This window comes from Phasianus colchicus, chromosome 12, assembly GCF_987193195.1.
Source record: "Phasianus colchicus chromosome 12, bPhaCol1.hap1.1, whole genome shotgun sequence".
In the NCBI taxonomy this organism is placed as follows: domain Eukaryota; kingdom Metazoa; phylum Chordata; class Aves; order Galliformes; family Phasianidae; genus Phasianus; species Phasianus colchicus.
This window is the reverse complement of record NC_143447.1, coordinates 12,591,038-12,608,691: the sequence shown is the minus strand read 5'-3', so window position 1 is coordinate 12,608,691 and position 17,654 is coordinate 12,591,038. Positions and strand designations below refer to the sequence as shown.

Below are 17,654 nucleotides of genomic sequence, written 5' to 3'. Positions count from 1 at the left end.
AGATTTTAAACGGGCGCAAACCCGGAAGAAGCCCTTGACTGCCGAGGATCGCCGCTTCGGAGCTGGTCCAGCCAGAAGCGCAGCGACTGATCGCGAGGTACAAGGGGGTTTCGGTCGGTTCCCTCACTCAGGGATCCCCGAGAGAGCAGAGTAGCCGGGCAGCTCTCGGCCGGGAAGTTCTCGCGAGAGCGGACGTCGCGGCGGGGGCGTTGCCAGGGCAACGGCGGGAGATTTTAAACGGGCGCAAACCCGGAAGAAGCCCTTGACTGCCGAGGATCGCCGCTTCGGAGCTGGTCCAGCCAGAAGCGCAGCGACTGATCGCGAGGTACAAGGGGGTTTCGGTCGGTTCCCTCACTCAGGGATCCCCGAGAGAGCAGAGTAGCCGGGCAGCTCTCGGCCGGGAAGTTCTCGCGAGAGCGGACGTCGCGGCGGGGGCGTTGCCAGGGCAATGGTTCCGCTCCCACCCCTTCTTGCTTTAAAAAGCCTCGGGGAGGGCAGCGACGCGTCGCTGCCCACCAGAGAAGGTGTGTGGGAAACACCTGGGCTTATCTGTCGAGGAGAATCAGTAAGCCACTCCTGCACGGAACTCCCCAGCAAGGACGGTTGTCATTGCCAGGGTGAGTGATAAGTGCGGGGGCTCCTGTTAACGACCCGGCAACGGTGCGGGGGCAGTGCCAGCACTACCGGCAGCAGGGCGGGCCTGATCAGGCACACCCCGTTAAGGCTATCTAATAGTGTTGGTGTGCCTGCTGGTTGGCAATGCCTGCACACCGGAGGAAGGGTAATAGCACAAGAATTGTGGTGTCCCAGGCGGAAGTCCCATGCTCCCGCTGAAAGAAGACTGCGGCCATAAAGAGTGTGGAGACTCAGACTGAGGCCCCCATGCGAGATGCTAGTACGCAGGTCGCTGGCTGTCATGAGTGCCAGAGCTTGGCCTTTGCAGTGCTGGGTGATGACAGTGGTAGATGTATAAGATGTGACCAACTGCATGACTTACTCAGCCTTGTGGTTGACCTGAAAGAGGAGGTAGAGAGGCTGAGGACCATAAAAGAGTGTGAGAAGGAGATTGACTGGTGGTGCCAGTCCCTATCGGCCCCGAGATCTGGGCGCATAACTGAGGCATCATGTGGAGCTTGTCACCCCCCCCCTGCCTCGTAAACAGGTGGGAGAGGGGAAGCGGCACGTGGGTGCGGGGAGCCAGCGGGCTGACGGTGCTGCAGTGAGCCTCCTGTCCTCTCCTCCTCCTAAGAACAATTCAAGAAAGGGGGAGGAGTGGAAACATATACCGGCTCGACAAAGTAGGCGTCCCCCATCCCGACCATCCTCGGCTCCCCAGGTGCCTCTGAGTAATAGGTTTGAGGCCCTGGAACTCGAGGGAGAGGTGAGTGGGGATGTAGGGGGAGGTCAACCTGTGAGGTTGCCTCGGGAAAAGCACTTGGCCCCATGCCTCAAGACTGCCTCTGCCCGGAAGGACAGAAGGGTGGTTGTTGTAGGAGACTCCCTGCTGAGAGGAACGGAAGGTCCCATATGTCGGCCTGACCCTACCCGCAGGGAGGTGTGCTGCCTCCCTGGGGCACGGGTCAGAGACATTTCTAGGAGACTTCCTGGTCTGATTCGCCCTTCCGATTATTACCCGTTATTGATAATCCAGGCTGGTAGTGACGAAGTTGCAGAGAGGAGTCTCAGAGCTATCAAGAAAGACTTCAGGGGACTGGGGCGGGTAGTCAAGGGAGCGGGTGTGCCGGTGGTGTTTTCTTCCATACCTTCAGTGGCAGGGCGGGATACCGAGAGATACCAAAAAACACACCTCATAAATAAATGGCTCAAAAGTTGGTGCAAATCCAGGGATTTTGCGTTTTTCGATGATGGGGAAACTTACTCAGCACCTGGCATGATGGCAGCAAATGAAAGTAGTCTGTCTCTGAGGGGGAGGAGGATCTTAGCTGAGGAACTAGCAGGACTCATTGACAGGTCTTTAAACTAGGTATGAAGGGGGAAGGGAGCAAAATCAAGGATGTTGAGCTTGAGCGGGTCATTCCAGGGCTCGTACCAAACCTGCTGGGCGACGACAGTCAAGTACGAAGGGATGGACTGAGGAAGGGGGGTGTTGGGGATGCTGCTGTTCTAGGGGAACCTAGACCATCTATAAAGGCGGTGCGACGGAAAGCCGAGCTGAAGTGCCTTTATACTAATGCACGCAGCCTGGGAAACAAGCAGGATGAGTTGGAAACTGTGATGTGCTTAGAAAATTACGACCTTGTTGCTATCACGGAAACGTGGTGGGATGATTCCCATAACTGGAATACCACCATTGAGGGCTATCGGCTCTTTAGAAGAGATAGGCTAGGTAGGAAGGGTGGGGGAGTAGCCCTCTATGTCAAAGAGTGGATAGACTGTGAGGAGCTTCCTCTGAGAAACAGTCATGATCAGGTTGAGAGCCTGTGGGTTAGAATTAGGGATGGGTCTAACAAAGGCCAGCTGGTGATAGGAGTATACTATAGGCCACCTGATCAAGGGGAGACTGTTGACGAGGCTTTCTTGCTTCAGATGCGGGAGGCTTCGTGCTCACGGGCTCTTGTCCTGATGGGGGAGTTCAACCATCCGGATATCTCCTGGATAGATCACACGGCGAGTTGCAAGAGGTCCAGGAGGCTCTTGGAATGTGTTGATGATAACTTTCTGGTCCAGGTGCTGGACAGACCGACCAGAGGTGAAACGCTGCTGGACCTGCTGCTCACCAATGTGGAGGATATAATTAATGGTGTTAAGGTCGGAGGCAGCCTGGGTTGCAGTGACCACGCTCTGATTGAGTTTGTGATCTCGAGAACTGTGGGCCTGGTGAAGAGTGGCATCAGGACCCTGAACTCTGGGAGAGCAAACTTTAAGCTGTTCAATGGACTGTTGGCCAAGATCCCCTGGGATGCTCTCTTTAAAAACAAAAATGCTGAAGAGAGCTGGTTACTCTTCAAGGATGCCTTCCTAAGAGCGCAAGAACTCTCTGTCCCACTGAACAAGAAAGCGGGCAGAGGAGGGAGGATGCCGGCGTGGCTCAGTAAGGACCTGCTGAGAGAGCTGAGGGCGAAGAAAGGTGTGTACAAACTCTGGAAACAAGGGCATGCCACCTGGGAAGAATACAGGGATGTTGTCCGGACTTGCAGATGTGGGATCAGGAAAGCCAAGGCGCAGGTGGAACTGAACTTGGCGAGGGACGTGAAAAACAACAGGAAGACTTTCTATAGGTACATTAGCCAGAAGAGACAGGCCAAAGCAAGTGTACCTCCTTTGGTAAATGTAAAAGGAGAACTGGTTTCAATGGATGAAGAGAAGGCCGAGGTACTGAATGAGTTCTTTGCCTCGGTCTTCACTGGCGGCCAGGACTCCAGTACTCCTTCCATCCCTGAGCCCTGCATCCCTACACCTCTGGGTGGGGACTGGGGTGGTAAATCCCCCCCTGCTGTGAGGACAGAGCAGGTCCGAGACCGCCTCATGAGACTGAATGTGTACAAGTCTATGGGGCCGGATGGCATGCATCCCAGGGTTCTGAAGGAGCTGGCTGAGGTGGTTGCCGAGCCGCTCTCCATCATATTTGAGAAGTCGTGGCTGTCTGGTGTGGTCCCGGATGACTGGAGGAAGGGTCACGTCACTCCCATTTACAAGAAAGGGAGCAAGGAGGACCCTGGGAACTACAGGCCGGTGAGTCTCACCTCTGTGCCTGGGAAGATCATGGAACAGATCATCCTGGATGACATGCTTGATCACATGAGGAAAGGGTGTGTGATCCGTGACAGCCAGCACGGCTTCACCAGAGGAAGGTCATGCTTGACCAATCTGATGGCCTTTTATGATGGAGTGACGGCATCGGTGGACAAGCGAAAGGCGACCGATGTCATTTACCTGGACTTGAGCAAGGCCTTTGACATGGTCCCCCACCACATCCTTCTCTCCAAACTGGAGGGATGTGGATTTGATGGGTGGACCACTCGATGGATAAGAAACTGGTTGAAAGGCCGCAGACAGAGGGTGGTCATCAATGGCTCTATGTTCAGGTGGAGGCTGGTAATGAGTGGCGTCCCCCAGGGATCTGTCTTGGGACCGGTGCTCTTTAACATCTTTATCAATGACATTGATGACGGAATTGAGTGCACCCTCAGCAAGTTTGCTGACAACATTAAGCTGAGTGGTGTGGTTGACACAGTTGAAGGACGGGATGCCATTCAGAGGGACCTCGAGAGGCTAGAAAGGTGGGCCCGGGTGAACCTGATGAGGTTCAACACGGCAAAGTGCAGAGTTTTGCACTTGGGCCGGAGGAATCCCAAGCATCCCTACAGACTGGAAGGAGAGGTCCTTGAGAGCAGCCCTGTGGAGAAGGACCTGGGGGTCTTGGTAGACGAAAAACTTAACATGAGCCAGCAGTGTGCCCTTGCGGCTCGGAAGGCAAATGGGATCCTGGGCTCCATCAGAAGAGGGGTGGCCAGCAGGGACAGAGAGGTGATTGTTCCCCTCTACTCTGCTCTTGTGAGGCCCCATCTGGAATACTGCGTCCAGGTCTGGAGCCCCCAGTACAAGAAAGACAGGGAGCTGTTGGAGAGGGTCCAGAGGAGGGCCACGAAGATGATCAGGGGACTGGAGCACCTCCCCTATGAGGACAGGCTGAGGGAGCTGGGCTTGTTCAGCCTGGAGAAAAGAAGGCTGCGGGGTGACCTCATTGCAGCCTTTCAGTACCTAAAGGGAGCCTACAAAAAGGAGGGGAATCAACTCTTTGAAAGGGTGAGTGACAGCAGGACAAGGGGAAATGGTTTTAAGCTGAGGGAAGGGAGATATAGGTTGGATGTCAGGGGGAAATTCTTTACGGAGAGAGTGGTGAGGTACTGGAACAGGCTGCCCAGGGAGGTTGTGGATGCCCCGTCCCTGGAGGTGTTCAAAGCCAGATTGGATGGGGCCCTGGGCAGTCTGGTCTAGCATTAGGTGGAATGGTGGTGGCCTTGCATGTGGCAGGGGGGTTGGAGATTCATGATCCTTGAGGTCCCTTCCAACCCTGGCAATTCTGTGATTCTGTGAAAGCTGCTTTAGCAGGGAGTCAGACCTCCAGAGGTCCCTTCCAACCTCTATGATTCTATTTCCTGTTTCTTTAATTCCAAAGTGCAAGCCAAGTGAGATGGCTGGGTCACTCTTCATCATATATTTTATATACAGAAGAACACTTGAGGCTACTACTGGAACAAAATGACGTCTGGTAACACAAATTTGGAGTCAAGCAACTGACCATATTACAATAATGACCACTTTTGCCCCTTGCTAATACCAGGGCTGGTAAGCAGTACATCAATCCTTTGAACAGATTAAAGAAGCTCAAGGAATACTTGCTGTATATTAAAGTGGTTACTTCTTACTAACCACTAGCCTTGATGGCCCTTTCAGCTGCTAAGAATTGCCAAGGGTTAGGGCCTTGCTTTGTTTCTGATGTGAGCAGCTGGGATGGAGGCTGTGGAAGAACAGCAGCAGAAACTCTGTCCAAATCCTGGATGTCTCTTTTGTCCTGGGGCAATGACACAAACCATATGGAGACTCCTGCAGCAGCATCTAAAAATGGAGAAGATTATTAGGTCATTTAACACCTCTTCTAGCCAGGCGTGAGACCAAAGGTTTCTAAAATGAAATACTCAAACTCTCATTAAATGGAGTCACTACTCATTAAAAGAAACTAGGTTAATATTCTTATGAAAGGCATTCCTCATGCTACATAATTTCTCACTGCCTCACTTAAGGACATATCTGGAAATATTTTGCAACACGATTCAGCTGGCTTCTGCTGCCCGCTGATTTTTATTTGTCAGAGTATTCTGAAATCACTGCTATTTATAGTTCTGAAAATGAGCTATTGGCAGCAAACCAAAATTGTTTAGGCCCAAATTGTGACCTTCCGTTAAACTGCTATAATCTGATTTAAGTAAACAGAATCTCCCTCATTCTGTTACAGCAAGGAGAGGTGGATGGAGAACAGCCCATTTTCAACACACCCAGAGCTGCCTATCTGCCCTTCCATCCATCCTGGCTCTACAGCAAGGGCTCCCCTCCACCCCACAAAGCAAGCATCCTGTTAACCCTACCTCTCCCAGAACTGTGTTCCTCCCGCTCAGTGCAAGCAGAGAAGGCCAAGGACTCCTCTAGGCAGTGGGTGAGGAAATGTACTTATTTGTACTTGTCTGGAGATCTTAAGAAGTATGCAATTAAGTTGGCTCTGCTTGTGCCAGGGTGACACTGGATTTGGCCTGCAAGGTCCTGCAGGTCTCACTTCCATTTACAGCAATGTCACTCCTACCCCTGCAATAGTAGGAACGTAGCAGGACTTCATGGAGACGTAAGCTGGGACAAATATATTCCAGGTGCATGCTGCCTGCTACATGCATGTAACCAACTGCCAGAGTTGGAAAGCCTGAATGAAAGGAGCTAAAGAGCATTGATATTTGGCTGCAGAAGGATGTGTAACAAATGCAAAATGTGGCTTCAACATGGACTCATTCTTTCGGGTTATTTTGATGGAGACATTGCATGACAGCAGAGCGTCTCATGTGTGCAACATCAATACACTCATCACCACCGTTTACCAAATGATTCGTCACCGTGGAAGCCTCCCAGGGAACGTTAAGCCCATCTTCCTAAAACTCATTCCAGCATAATTGGTAGCTTTCACTTAATTATTTAATGGCATTTGCTCGTCTGCCTCGGACTCCCTGAGCCCAGCACCCTCCCATTGACAGCAATGAAGCTCCCAGCGCGCCCCAGGGCGGAAATATGCAGAGAAAGCGCTCTTCTCAGGGCTTCCCGTGCACAAAGTTGGCGTCAGGAAGATTACATTTTCCCTGCTCCATTCTAACCAATAGCAGCCGACCTCCGAATAGGGTCAGAAACACACCAAATTCATTTCCCATGGTTAAAAAAAAACGCGTTTAAGCCTCGTTTCATGCTACAAGCAGCTAAAGGCAATATTTATATGCAAATAAAAGAGTGACGATGTTTATACCACCGATTACGGCTAGCAAAACATAACACTTTTAAAGTAAACGAAAGCAAGGGAAGCCTGAGCCCGGCTGTCCCCCGCTCTCCCTCCCTCCCCCAGACCGCGCACCTGAGCCGCACACAGCCAACTCACCTCACAACGCGGCTCAGCCGGAGGATGCCCGCCCCGCACCACCCAGTCGCTCCCCCCCCCACCTCCCGCCGGACGGCCGCTCTGTGCCACGCGCGGTATTTATTTACTCCAGCCTTCCGCTCTCGCCGCGCGCCGCGAGGGGGCGCCATACGGAGCGGCGGCCCTCGAGGCCGTCGCGGTCGGCGCTGCCGTCGGCCGGTGCCTGGCGCGGGCGGCGCCGTCGCGGCACGGCGCTGCTGCCCCCTCCGCCGGGGAGGAGCGGGAGGCGACGGGCGGGGAGCGGGGCGGCGGGGGGGAGGGCAGCGTTTAAACGGAGGGCGGTGACACCGCACAAAAGATTGCGATAGGCTCCGGCGAGGTTACAGCGGAGGCAACGGGGAGGGGGGGAGCCTCCGTCAGAGCCGTGCAGCGTCTGGCTGGCAGCGCCGCCGCGGCCGCCTCTTCCCAATAGTTTGTCTGAGAGCCCGAGAAGGGAATTTAAAAGAACCTCTTTTCGTTTTATTTTTATTTTTCTTCCCCGGGAGTTTGCGATCGGCGGCGGAACATGGCAGGAGGAGCGCGGGGCCGGGCGGGATGCGGCATCCGCGGTTGGAGCGCGGAGCCCCCGCCCTTGTTTGCGGGAAGAGCCTAAGTTGGAGCGGCGGCGGCGCGGCGGGGGCCGGCCGGGGCGGGGCGGCGGCGCCGAGCGGGCCCAGGGCGGCGGGCATGAAGCGGCGGCGGGCGGCGGACGGCCGCGTGAATGACCGAGGCAGGAAGGAGTGAGGCAGCGGCAGAAGGAAGGGGAGCGGATCCCGCCCTCCCTCCCCCGGCGCCCGGATCCGGTGGCTCTTTTAATTTTTTATTTTTATTTTGCCTTTTGCGTGTTGTTTTTTTTTTTTCCCCTCCCTCTTTTTTTTTTCTTTTTTCTTTTTTTTTTCCCAAACCCCCTCCCACGGTCCTTCTCTCTCTCTCTCTCTCTCTCTCCCCGCTCTCCCCTCCCGGCCCGGGCGGGCCACACCCTCCGCAGCGCTTCCTGCGAGCCGGCGGCGCGGGGCCGCGGCGGGCGCGCCGGGGGCGGCACATGGTGCGCAGCCGCCGCCCCTCCGGCCCCTGCGAGCTGCGCCCGGGCGGCGGGAGGGCGGCCCCCAGGGCTGCGGCCCCGCGGTAGCTCCGCTCCTCCGGGGTATTCCGTCTCCTAAAGGGAACTTTGCGCAGGATCCCGCGGCCGGAGGAAGGGAGGGAAGTGCAAAGACGAGGGGAAAAATATATATAAACGTATTGCTAAGCCGCACGATGCCGGAGCGCGGCCCGGGGGCTCCCGGTGAGCGCAGAGCCGCCGCTGGAGAGCCGTAGAGCGGAGCCTGGAGCCGGAGCGGTGCGGGAGCCCCGGCGGAGCTCGCCCCCCGCAGCACGGCAGCCCCGGCGCCCAGAGCCTTTTCTTGCCTCCCGGCGATTAATGGAATGATGTTGCGGAAAAGGCAGAGCGATCCTGCCGGGCTCAGTCGGGACTGCTCGGGCGGCGGCAGAGGCGGCGGCAGTGGGGTAGCGAGCGGCATGCGAGGCCCCCCCCGGCGCTATGGCTAGCGGCGGCTCTGGCAAGTCCAGCAGCGAGGTGTCCGGCGGCGGCATCCCCAGCGGCAGCTCCCTGCAGAGGAAGAAGCTCATCTCTATCTGCGACCACTGCAAGATCAAGATGCAACTGGTGGCCGATCTGCTTCTGCTGTCGAGCGAGACCAGGCCGGTGAACACTGAGAGCTTGTCTGTCTTCGGCGAGTCTTTCGAGAAGTGCAGGGACACGATTATTGCCAGGACCAAAGGACTTTCCATCTTGACCCACGACGTCCAGAGCCAGCTCAATATGGGACGCTTCGGGGAGGTGGGGGAAAGCCTGATGGAGATGGGGGAGCTGGTGGTCTCCCTGACCGAGTGCTCTGCCCATGCTGCCTATCTGGCTGCAGTGGAGACTCCGGGGGCCCAGCCTGCCATGCCCGGCTTGGTGGATCGCTACAAGGTGACGCGATGTCGGCACGAGGTGGAGCATGGCTGCGGGGTCTTGAAGACCACCCCTTTGGCAGATATGAGCCCTCAGCTCCTGCTGGAGGTTTCCCAGAACATGTCCAAGAACTTGAAATTCCTGACAGACGCCTGTGTGCTGGCCAGTGAGAAATCCAAGGATAAATTTGCTAAGGAGCAGTTCAAACTCAGTGTCAAATGTATGAGCACCAGCGCCTCCGCCCTCTTGGCGTGTGTCAAGGAGGTCAAGACTTCACCCAGCGAGCTGACCAGGAACCGCTGCGTCTTGTTCAGTGGACCTTTGGTGCAGTCTGTCTATGCTCTGGTGGGCTTTGCCACTGAGCCCCAGTTTTTGGGTAAAGCTGCCACCATCAATCCGGAGGGCAAAGCTGTGCAAACTGCTATCCTAGGAGGAGCCATGAGTGTGGTTTCTGCTTGTGTGCTCCTGACCCAATGCCTCAGGGATATAGCCCAACACCCCGAAAGTAGCACCAAAATGAGCGATTACAGGGAAAGGTTGAGGAACTCAGCTTGCGCCGTCTCGGATGGTTGCAACCTGTTATCTCAGGCACTAAGAGAAAGATCTTCACCCAGGACTTTACCGCCAGTGAACTCCAATTCTGTGAATTAACCCCCACACCTTCTGTTTAGATCTCAGTCGTTGCTAAAGGAAAATAATATCCCACCTCCTCACCCCTGTTTTGTATACCAAAGAATTTGCTTGGATGAGCCCAATCCTTTGATTTCATGTGGTGAAGAAGCAGAACAGCATATTCAAATTATACGTACTAACAAAGGTAGCCAGTCTGGGCTTCTTTTTATTTTGAGCAAGTACCTGCAGATAACTGTTCCTTTATTCAACCAGATCTTCACACAGATGGTAATAGCAACTGTTTAAAAGTTTTATATTTGGGGAGGTGGGGGTATCTGAACTAATAAGAAAAAAAAGAAAAAAAAAAAGGAAAAGAAAATAGCTTTAATCGCGCTGGGTGCGGTTTTTAAAGTTTGTCTTGTCTTGTCTTCCGAAATTTCCCTTCTAAATTTTACTGTTTGGTTGTGCAGGAAAAAGGTTACCTCAGTTCTCATTCGTTTTAAAAATGAAAAGAAGAAAACACCACCACGTAGATGATGGATGTAGCTACTATTTTGTTTGTTTTTGTTTTGTATGACTTTTTTTTTTTTTTTAATTTTGCATCAAGTGTTAGGTTAGAAGTGCATTTGGTGTGTAGGAGTGGAAGGACTGGAGGTTGTGATTATGTTTTCCATGTGTTGATTTCCAAACTGGGGGAAAAGCTACTGTGAGTGTTTAAACAAACAAACAAAAAAATTACACTATAACAGAAGTGATTTTTAATTTTTTTTTTTCCAATGTCAGTTTTTATCTTGCATGTACTGGAGTATTTATTTCATCTATTAAAATGTTATGTTTCTCAGATGTCTTTCTGTGAATCTCTTAATAATTGAATAATTGAACAACAAGGCCTGTTTGCATTCTGTGTCATTTTCCCCAGGGAATGGGTGGTACAAATGTAACTAGTGCTAGACAGCAGCATACAGGCTTCAATTCAGTTCTTTATTTTCCTAACTGCTGTCCGGCCTCCTCAGGACGGATGTCTGTGATAGAGATACTCTTTCATTGTATTTGTGGAGCTGTGTGCACTGGGATTACTCTATCTGCAGGGCCCTGGTGGTTGCTGTGCAGTGACATAGGCTGGCTTTGTCTTTATCAGCATTCTGTGTTATCTTGGAGACGCTTGTGTGTTTTAACTTCTGCAGATGTCGCAGGCCACGTGTGTGAAACTTGTGAGTTTTCATTAAGGACTTCTGGGGATGAAAAAGCCTACCTGCTGGATAGCCCTGCTTATGCAGTATAGGAATGTGAAGGTTTGAGCTGGGCACTGGTGGCTCAGAGGTTGGTGTTGGAGCTGTTCAGTGCAGGTTTCTGTCGAAAGTACATGGAATTTGATGCTGCAGATATTGTGAAAAGTTAGCTAATGCTCAGGCCTGGTCCAACTCCAGTTGGATTCCTTGGAATTGCGAGTGGACCTAAGGGAACACCACAGTAGTTAGTGTAACTGCAGTGACCTTTTCAGCCTGATAGTTGTGGGCTTGTGCTATCTGTTGACCTCTATATGTTCCCTGAAAAGTAAATACAAAAAGCAGGTCTTTGGGTGAGTAGGCCTCATCTGTCTGCCCAGCTCCATTGCATAACTGGATTTTTTTTACAGGTCTGCAAATTGAACAATGTTGAAATCTATTGGAAAATGTATCTTAAAACTGTTGTTAATGTGGTTTAAACCTTTACTGTGCAACTACTGTCCTGTTTGTTTCCTTAAAGAAGTAGGTCTTTGGCTATGGATATAGAACAGTCAGTGAAAGGTCTTTCCTTCATAGCATTTGTGTTTGTTTTGTCCTGCATGTGGTGCTTTTACTTAATTTCAAACATGAGTAAAATGTGTAGTGGACAAAAACCTCCTGTCAAAGGAGATACACCCTAAGATACATTCATATCTTCAGGGTCAGAAAAAACAATTTTCCTTCAGCACAGTGGACCCCAGTATTAGGTCTTGTTTATTTTGAAATGAAACTTCTTGACTTCAGTGAATCGCACTTATCTTTGCGGAGAATCCATCCAACCTATGTTCCCGTGGAGTGTGACTTTCACACCACGCTCTGTGCTGCAGTCTAACTCCATCACGGTGTGCTGCAGAGGCATGGATGCAGTATAGTGAGAAAGTTCTCTCATGTACATACGGATCTGTCTGTCCATGTATACATGTGCACGCACGTACAGACTGACACATACTGTTCTAACCTTGTCTTAGATAATCCTGTTTGCTGGAATATCCAGCCTAGGAGCCCTCCCCAGGTATTTCCTCAGAGACTCTCGCATGCATGCACGCGTGTTTTCCCATCTGGATGGCAGGCACAGCTGTGGGACTCCCAGGGGACTCAGAGGAAGCCAAGGCCATCTACAGGGAGGTCCTGCGCCTCCTAAGTGTTTGCGGCTGTCTGCTCAGCTATCCTTTGTATCTCTCTCCGTTCCAGCATGTCTGCGTGGAAGCCGAGATAGTGTCCCAGCCTGCCCTTCCTTTTTTTCTGCAGTTAGGCTGAGGGGAAGGAGGAAAAAGGGGCTGCAGCAAACATAATGCTTTCAGGATGTGCTATCTTGTGTGGCTGCTGAAGGGAGGTGAGGAACCGGCTCCACCCTTCCTTTGCATAGATCCTGGATGGGGCAGAAGTTTGTGTGGGACGTGTGGGGACGGTGCTAGAGGCCTGCAGGGCCCACAGTTGGGCAGGGCCTGCTCCACACACGTACCCTTCGTCCTGGTCTAGCCTGGTGCTTTCACGTTACTGTGCCCCAGCTTGGGGCTGCTTCCAGATATACCAGGAGATTCTGAAGGGCAGCTCTGCAACATGTCTGACAAGAAAGAACACACAAAACAAAACAACAAAATGTCCTACTGTTTCTTAATTGTGTTTCTGCTTAACCATTTTTGGCACTGCTGAACTAATTAGATTCTTTTTGATTCATTGTTACATTATTAATGAGGTTGAGTGGATCACAGCACAGCTTCTTTATTACCTATGCCTATGAAAGGCAATATATTATTAATGATGTTAGTGCCAGTTTGTGTTGTTGTGATATTTTAAGTGGTTTGGTACAATTTCTGTTTGTAAGAAGGGTACTGTAAATCCTATCCTGCCCCACCCCAACTTCTGAGTGTATTTTGAAGTACATATGTATATAAATATGTATATAACTTCCTCATTTCTTTCCATAGTAGAACTCCCACTGATGAGAGAGGTAGCCATGCACTGCTCTGGCCTCAGCTCAAGGCAAAATCTGTGCTACACGTTTCTAACACAGCAAAGTTCAAAAAAGGGCTTTTGATATGAATGTGAACAACTGTTTTGATGTATTCTGAGTGAATGGTTAACAGGAAAAAAACTTTATAAAGAACTGATGTATATTGGAATGTATTTCTGTAGAATATTAATTCTGATATGAGACGTCGTTTCAGTAGGGATATTCATACTTCGTATTTTCTGGGACAGAAAAAAATACATGATGGAGTTTTTGTCAGGATCTGACAACTTGGCCTCGTACTTGAGGTCCTCATTGCCCAGATGCTTACACTGTTTAGGTAGGCAGGTAGTGTCACTATTTCAACATAGGATTAGACAAGCAATGGATTCTAACCTAGAACCTTGAAGAAAAATATGTCAGGCTGCTTATATCACATACATCATAGATCTCTGCTAACAGTGTATTTAATAAAAGGGTTAATGTATTTCTAAACACATTATGCAATGCATGTTGGTAGCCAAAAATAACACTATCCCCACCAAAAGGGAATTAAGCTCATTTTTTAAATGTGAGAATTTTTTAACGGGGTAGCAGTTGCCGCTTTTGTATTGCTTGTGAATTTGATACTACCTTTTGGTTGCTTCTTCATCGTAATTAAGTTTTGTGTTGGTTTAATGCAGTAGCTGAATTGCAGAATTTGACATCATAGGGATGTGTTTTCTGATTCTAAAGTTAAAAGCTCTGTGAGACAACCAGTAAGCTAGCAGCAAAGTGCTATTGAAAAGCAAGTATGCTATTTAAGGGAACTTGCAAATGTAAATCCTTGTTATTTTTCAAAACTAAGAGGGGGGAAGGGGGGTAAGACCATGGGTCCATGGGTCAGATAATTCCCTTCACTTTTTACCACAGGAAATGATCAAAGTAGCAGAAAATCTGCTCTTTTTGGCCAAAGTTCTGTCAGAGACAGAAGGGGTCGAGCCAACACATGGTGTATGCAGCCTTGCAGCAAGAGGGGATGTGGCTGATGGGAAAGGAGGTGGAACCAGAGAAAATCTGTAGGGTAATACCTCCTATTAAACCCACAGGAATTTTCCTGTTCTAGATAGAACAGAGGTTGATCCAATACAGCAGATCTCAAACAATGGATCTTTTTTTTCCAGGCTGTTGGATGCTTGTGAATGAAGACATTGGGCTAGCAGTGTTTGAAATGCTGTGTCAAACAGCTGTATTGCTGTAGGGAACAGTGGGTCTCTAGGGCTGACATGAGAAGTACAGGCAAAAGTGTATACCTGCCAGAACAGTTGGATGGTAAATTAAGGTGCTTTCTTGTTCTTTTTTTTAACTCTCTGCCTCCTTATCCCTCTCCCCAGCAGGCTCTTTGTGTAGACTTCACAGGGGAAGCAGATGGTAGAGAGCAGAACATTTTACTCCAATTCTTTGTTCTTGCTGCCCATGTAAGGTGCCAGATGGGCATTGACAAACATAGAGATTCTCTTCCTGGAGCCCAGGAGAGCTACAGGAAGAGCAAGAGCTCCAAGTCTGCCCTGTCTTCACAGGATCAGTACAACACATTTTTCTGGGGCCTGCTGGTGTCACTCGTAGGCTCTCTGCCAAGACGCTTAAAAAAAAATCTGAGTGGCAGCTTGAAAGTGGCATCCAGGCCAATAAAGTATTTTGTGCAATGCACCAAAACACCACCGGGCTTGGCTTGTTCACAAATGGGGCCAAAAATTTATAGGTTAGGTATGAAATGGAAGGCTAGTTCCTTCCTAGGAATAACTTGGAAAATTAAACGTGGAGAGGTGTTTATTTGCATGGAAATTATGAATTGTCAAGATTTTATATAAAGAGTGATTCAAAGGTATATTTAATTGACATAATTAATGGTATTATGAACCATTTTCTTAATGAAGAAGGATGTCTATGGACATGAAGAGTCTCCATGACTCAGTGAAGTCTGTGTAATTACTTTATTATAATATTTTCCACTATGCTAAAACAATAGGGGTCCTCCTGTATTGCAAAGTGAGGAATAATGTATTTTAATAAATCTGAATCTTTTCTTAGAACTGGTTTTATTATACTATGGTTGTTTGAACTGAAGGGTTCTGTTTGTTTGTTTTGTTTGTTCTTCTACACCGCACAGTATATGGCACTATATGCAGACAAAGTCAAAAGCTGCACTTCAAGATTAATGCAGAGATTCCTGGGGTCCTTTGTCAGCTTGCCAGACCCTTGTTCCTGTTCAGACTTAATTTTTTTTAATATATATATATAATTTCCTTTTATGTTAATAAAGGCTTCTTGTGGCTGTAAAAGTTGAAGTTGTCTTACTCTACAGACAGCCTGGTTCTTATGTAGATACTATTTAGATTATTTAGAAATCCTGCTGGCTGCCAGATGGAGCTCTTTTGGGTTTTATGTTAAATAGTTAGAAAGCTAAATAGCTTGATTTTTCTCTTCTCCCTCCCTTTCTCCTTCTTTTCCTCCCACAACAACAACAACAAAAAAATAAATACTTCAGAAGTAATAACTGGCAACTTGCTTAACGTTACTTTTAAAATCAAATTAGTTCAGGATGAAGTGACTGCAAATATGGGATATCTCCAAGAAGTTAGTTTTTGGAGGGTTTGACTTTCTTAGCAGTATTTTGAACCAGCAGTTTTTCTTTGAGTTTGTTTGAGCAGCAGGACTCTACTGAAGCCTAAGGACAAAGAATCCTGAAAAGCGCAGAACACTGCCCTGAATGCCGCAGTAGCGTTTCTTACAGGTTCTGAACTTCAGATGGAAACCCCAAGACAGTCTTAGACTACAGTCATGTTAGGATTTCTGGAAATAAGTTGAAGGGTGTGGTTCAGTGGTATGCTAGGCTGCTGTAAGCAGCTCGATGCCTGAATTTGTTCAGTCAGCCTTTGGATGAGCGTGAGTGACTGTGGTAGCTCCCGTGTCTCTCACCTCTATGCTCTGAACATTTCCATGAAGCAGTCAGGAGGAGAGGCTTGACATCGAGAGTCATCATTGCCACAGATTGCTTTGAGGCTTCCAGTGAATCGTACCTTTGGCACTGGGAGCCCTTAGGGATACCAGACTGGACTCATAATAGGGTGGTTTGGAGCTGCTTTTATTCCTCAGCCCTCTGGGACGCCTCGCTCTCCAGTCCATTCAGTCATTTGAGTTCACTGGGTCTCGAAGCACAGAACAACAGCACCAGGGTTGGTCTGGTTAGCCTTTGCATTTCAGAAGCTGTGTCACTTCCTTTGGTTGAAACTCAGGTGCACCACTAGGAGTGGTTCCTGACAACCGGTCCCTGTTGTGCACTGTGACCGATGCATGGAGGGACCTTATTTCACACCATCTATACAAGGTGCTCCTCCAGCTCTCGCAGAAAGTTCCTAGAAACGCTGGGGATCAACGCTCTGCTGATTATACTTCTGTTGTCATTCTGTTGTCATTAACTGCTGAACAGGGTCAAAACAATAATTTTAGCCTCCAGAGTTACGTTTTTAAAGTATGGAGTGAAAAACAATGTGATTTTCTGATCACTTTTTTTCAGTATGTGTTGGTTCTGTCTGGTTCACATTAAATATAGGAAGTCTCTTGAGTTGGTAGGCATGCTGCTCAGGTGCGCTTTGGCCCCTGTTTGCATTCTAAATGGGTGCCCTATAGAATAAAGTAAAGAAAAGCCAGGGAGGTCTGTATGTGCAGTGTGACAAATTATAGGCCCTCTGGCACTTCTGAATTGCCACATAGTTAATACGATGGTCTTATTTAAATGTTTCAAATTTAATCTGTGTTTAAAAATTTACTCTCTGTTTAAAAATTTACTATGGAATCAATCTGTTCTGGCAATGTTAGATCCATAATTCAAAAACTTTTCCCCCTTTTATTACCTTAAGGTAGCCATTAGTCTGAAACTTTTCAATCTCTGAGTCTGGCTTAAAAAATAAAAAGGAAATTGAACCTTATATTTCAGTTTAGATCTTTTCGAAAGCTTTAAAGTTAATGGGTTGACCTATTTTTGAATTACAGAACATGGAAAAATAGTGGGTGTATTCTTTTTCATGTTGAAGTAAGCTATTGTTTCTTGTCTCATAATTAAAAGCTTGCTTTTTAAAAAGCTGAGATTGGACCTCAGCACTGCGAGAATCTATGAGCAAATGTAGCTGCTTAAAATGTTCTTAGTACTGAGTTTAAGCAGTAATTCATTCAGAATCTGTAATCTCGTCTTGTCCTGTGACTGTCATATTAGAGAAGTTTGTCTCAACAGCCTGTAAGTGGAGTTGGTAGCACTGGAGCAGGCTGATGAGCAGCTGAAGTGAGTGGTACAAACTGCAGAGAGACATCAGTACTATCTTTGAAACTTCAGAGATAGTGCTGCTGGGTAAGGCACTGCAGGCTGCAGTGCTCGTGAAGAGTTGCAGTGAAATGCAAGTCTGAAAAACGTCATGAGAGAAAGAGAGTTGTCTCAAAGTGAGGGCTGTACCTCGTGCTTAAAAAAGAGGGGAAAAGTCCAACTTAAAATATTTGGTCGGAACTGTAAGGGTATTTAAAGGCTGAACTCCCAGTGAATGTAACCAGACCTCTAGATCTGGATGTTTTGTGGACCTGGTCGTTTGTGATGAAGCGTGACTGCATACCTTTTTAAAATTAATCATAGAATGTTTTGGTAGAGTTACGCTCTCTAAAGTTGGAAGTTTTCAG

The 17,654-nt window shown here is 48.9% G+C and overlaps 2 protein-coding genes across 7 annotated transcripts in view; one reads left to right on the top strand and one right to left on the bottom strand.

Moving 5' to 3' along the window:
• The first annotated feature begins 8,061 nt into the window (after positions 1-8,061).
• Positions 8,062-10,577, top strand: TLNRD1 (talin rod domain containing 1). The gene has a single exon (XM_031587704.2). It carries the CDS (start codon positions 8,706-8,708, stop codon positions 9,771-9,773), a length of 1,068 nt encoding a protein of 355 aa, XP_031443564.2. The 5' UTR covers positions 8,062-8,705; the 3' UTR covers positions 9,774-10,577.
• A 4,622-nt stretch (positions 10,578-15,199) lies between these two features.
• LOC116225367 (uncharacterized) overlaps positions 15,200-17,654 on the bottom strand; it is a 28,892-nt gene continuing 26,437 nt past the window's right edge. For 4 of the 6 annotated variants that reach the window (XR_016470409.1, XR_016470408.1, XR_016470411.1 and 1 more), the window contains one exon: positions 15,200-16,411. Coding sequence is in view for 2 of the 6 variants with exons in the window: in XM_090148980.1 (XP_090005106.1) it covers positions 16,405-16,411 (7 nt within the window). In the remaining 4 variants the exon portion in view is untranslated. The remainder of the gene's footprint in view (positions 16,412-17,654) is intronic. The other 2 variants (XR_016470412.1, XM_090148981.1) reach the window with 1 other exon arrangement.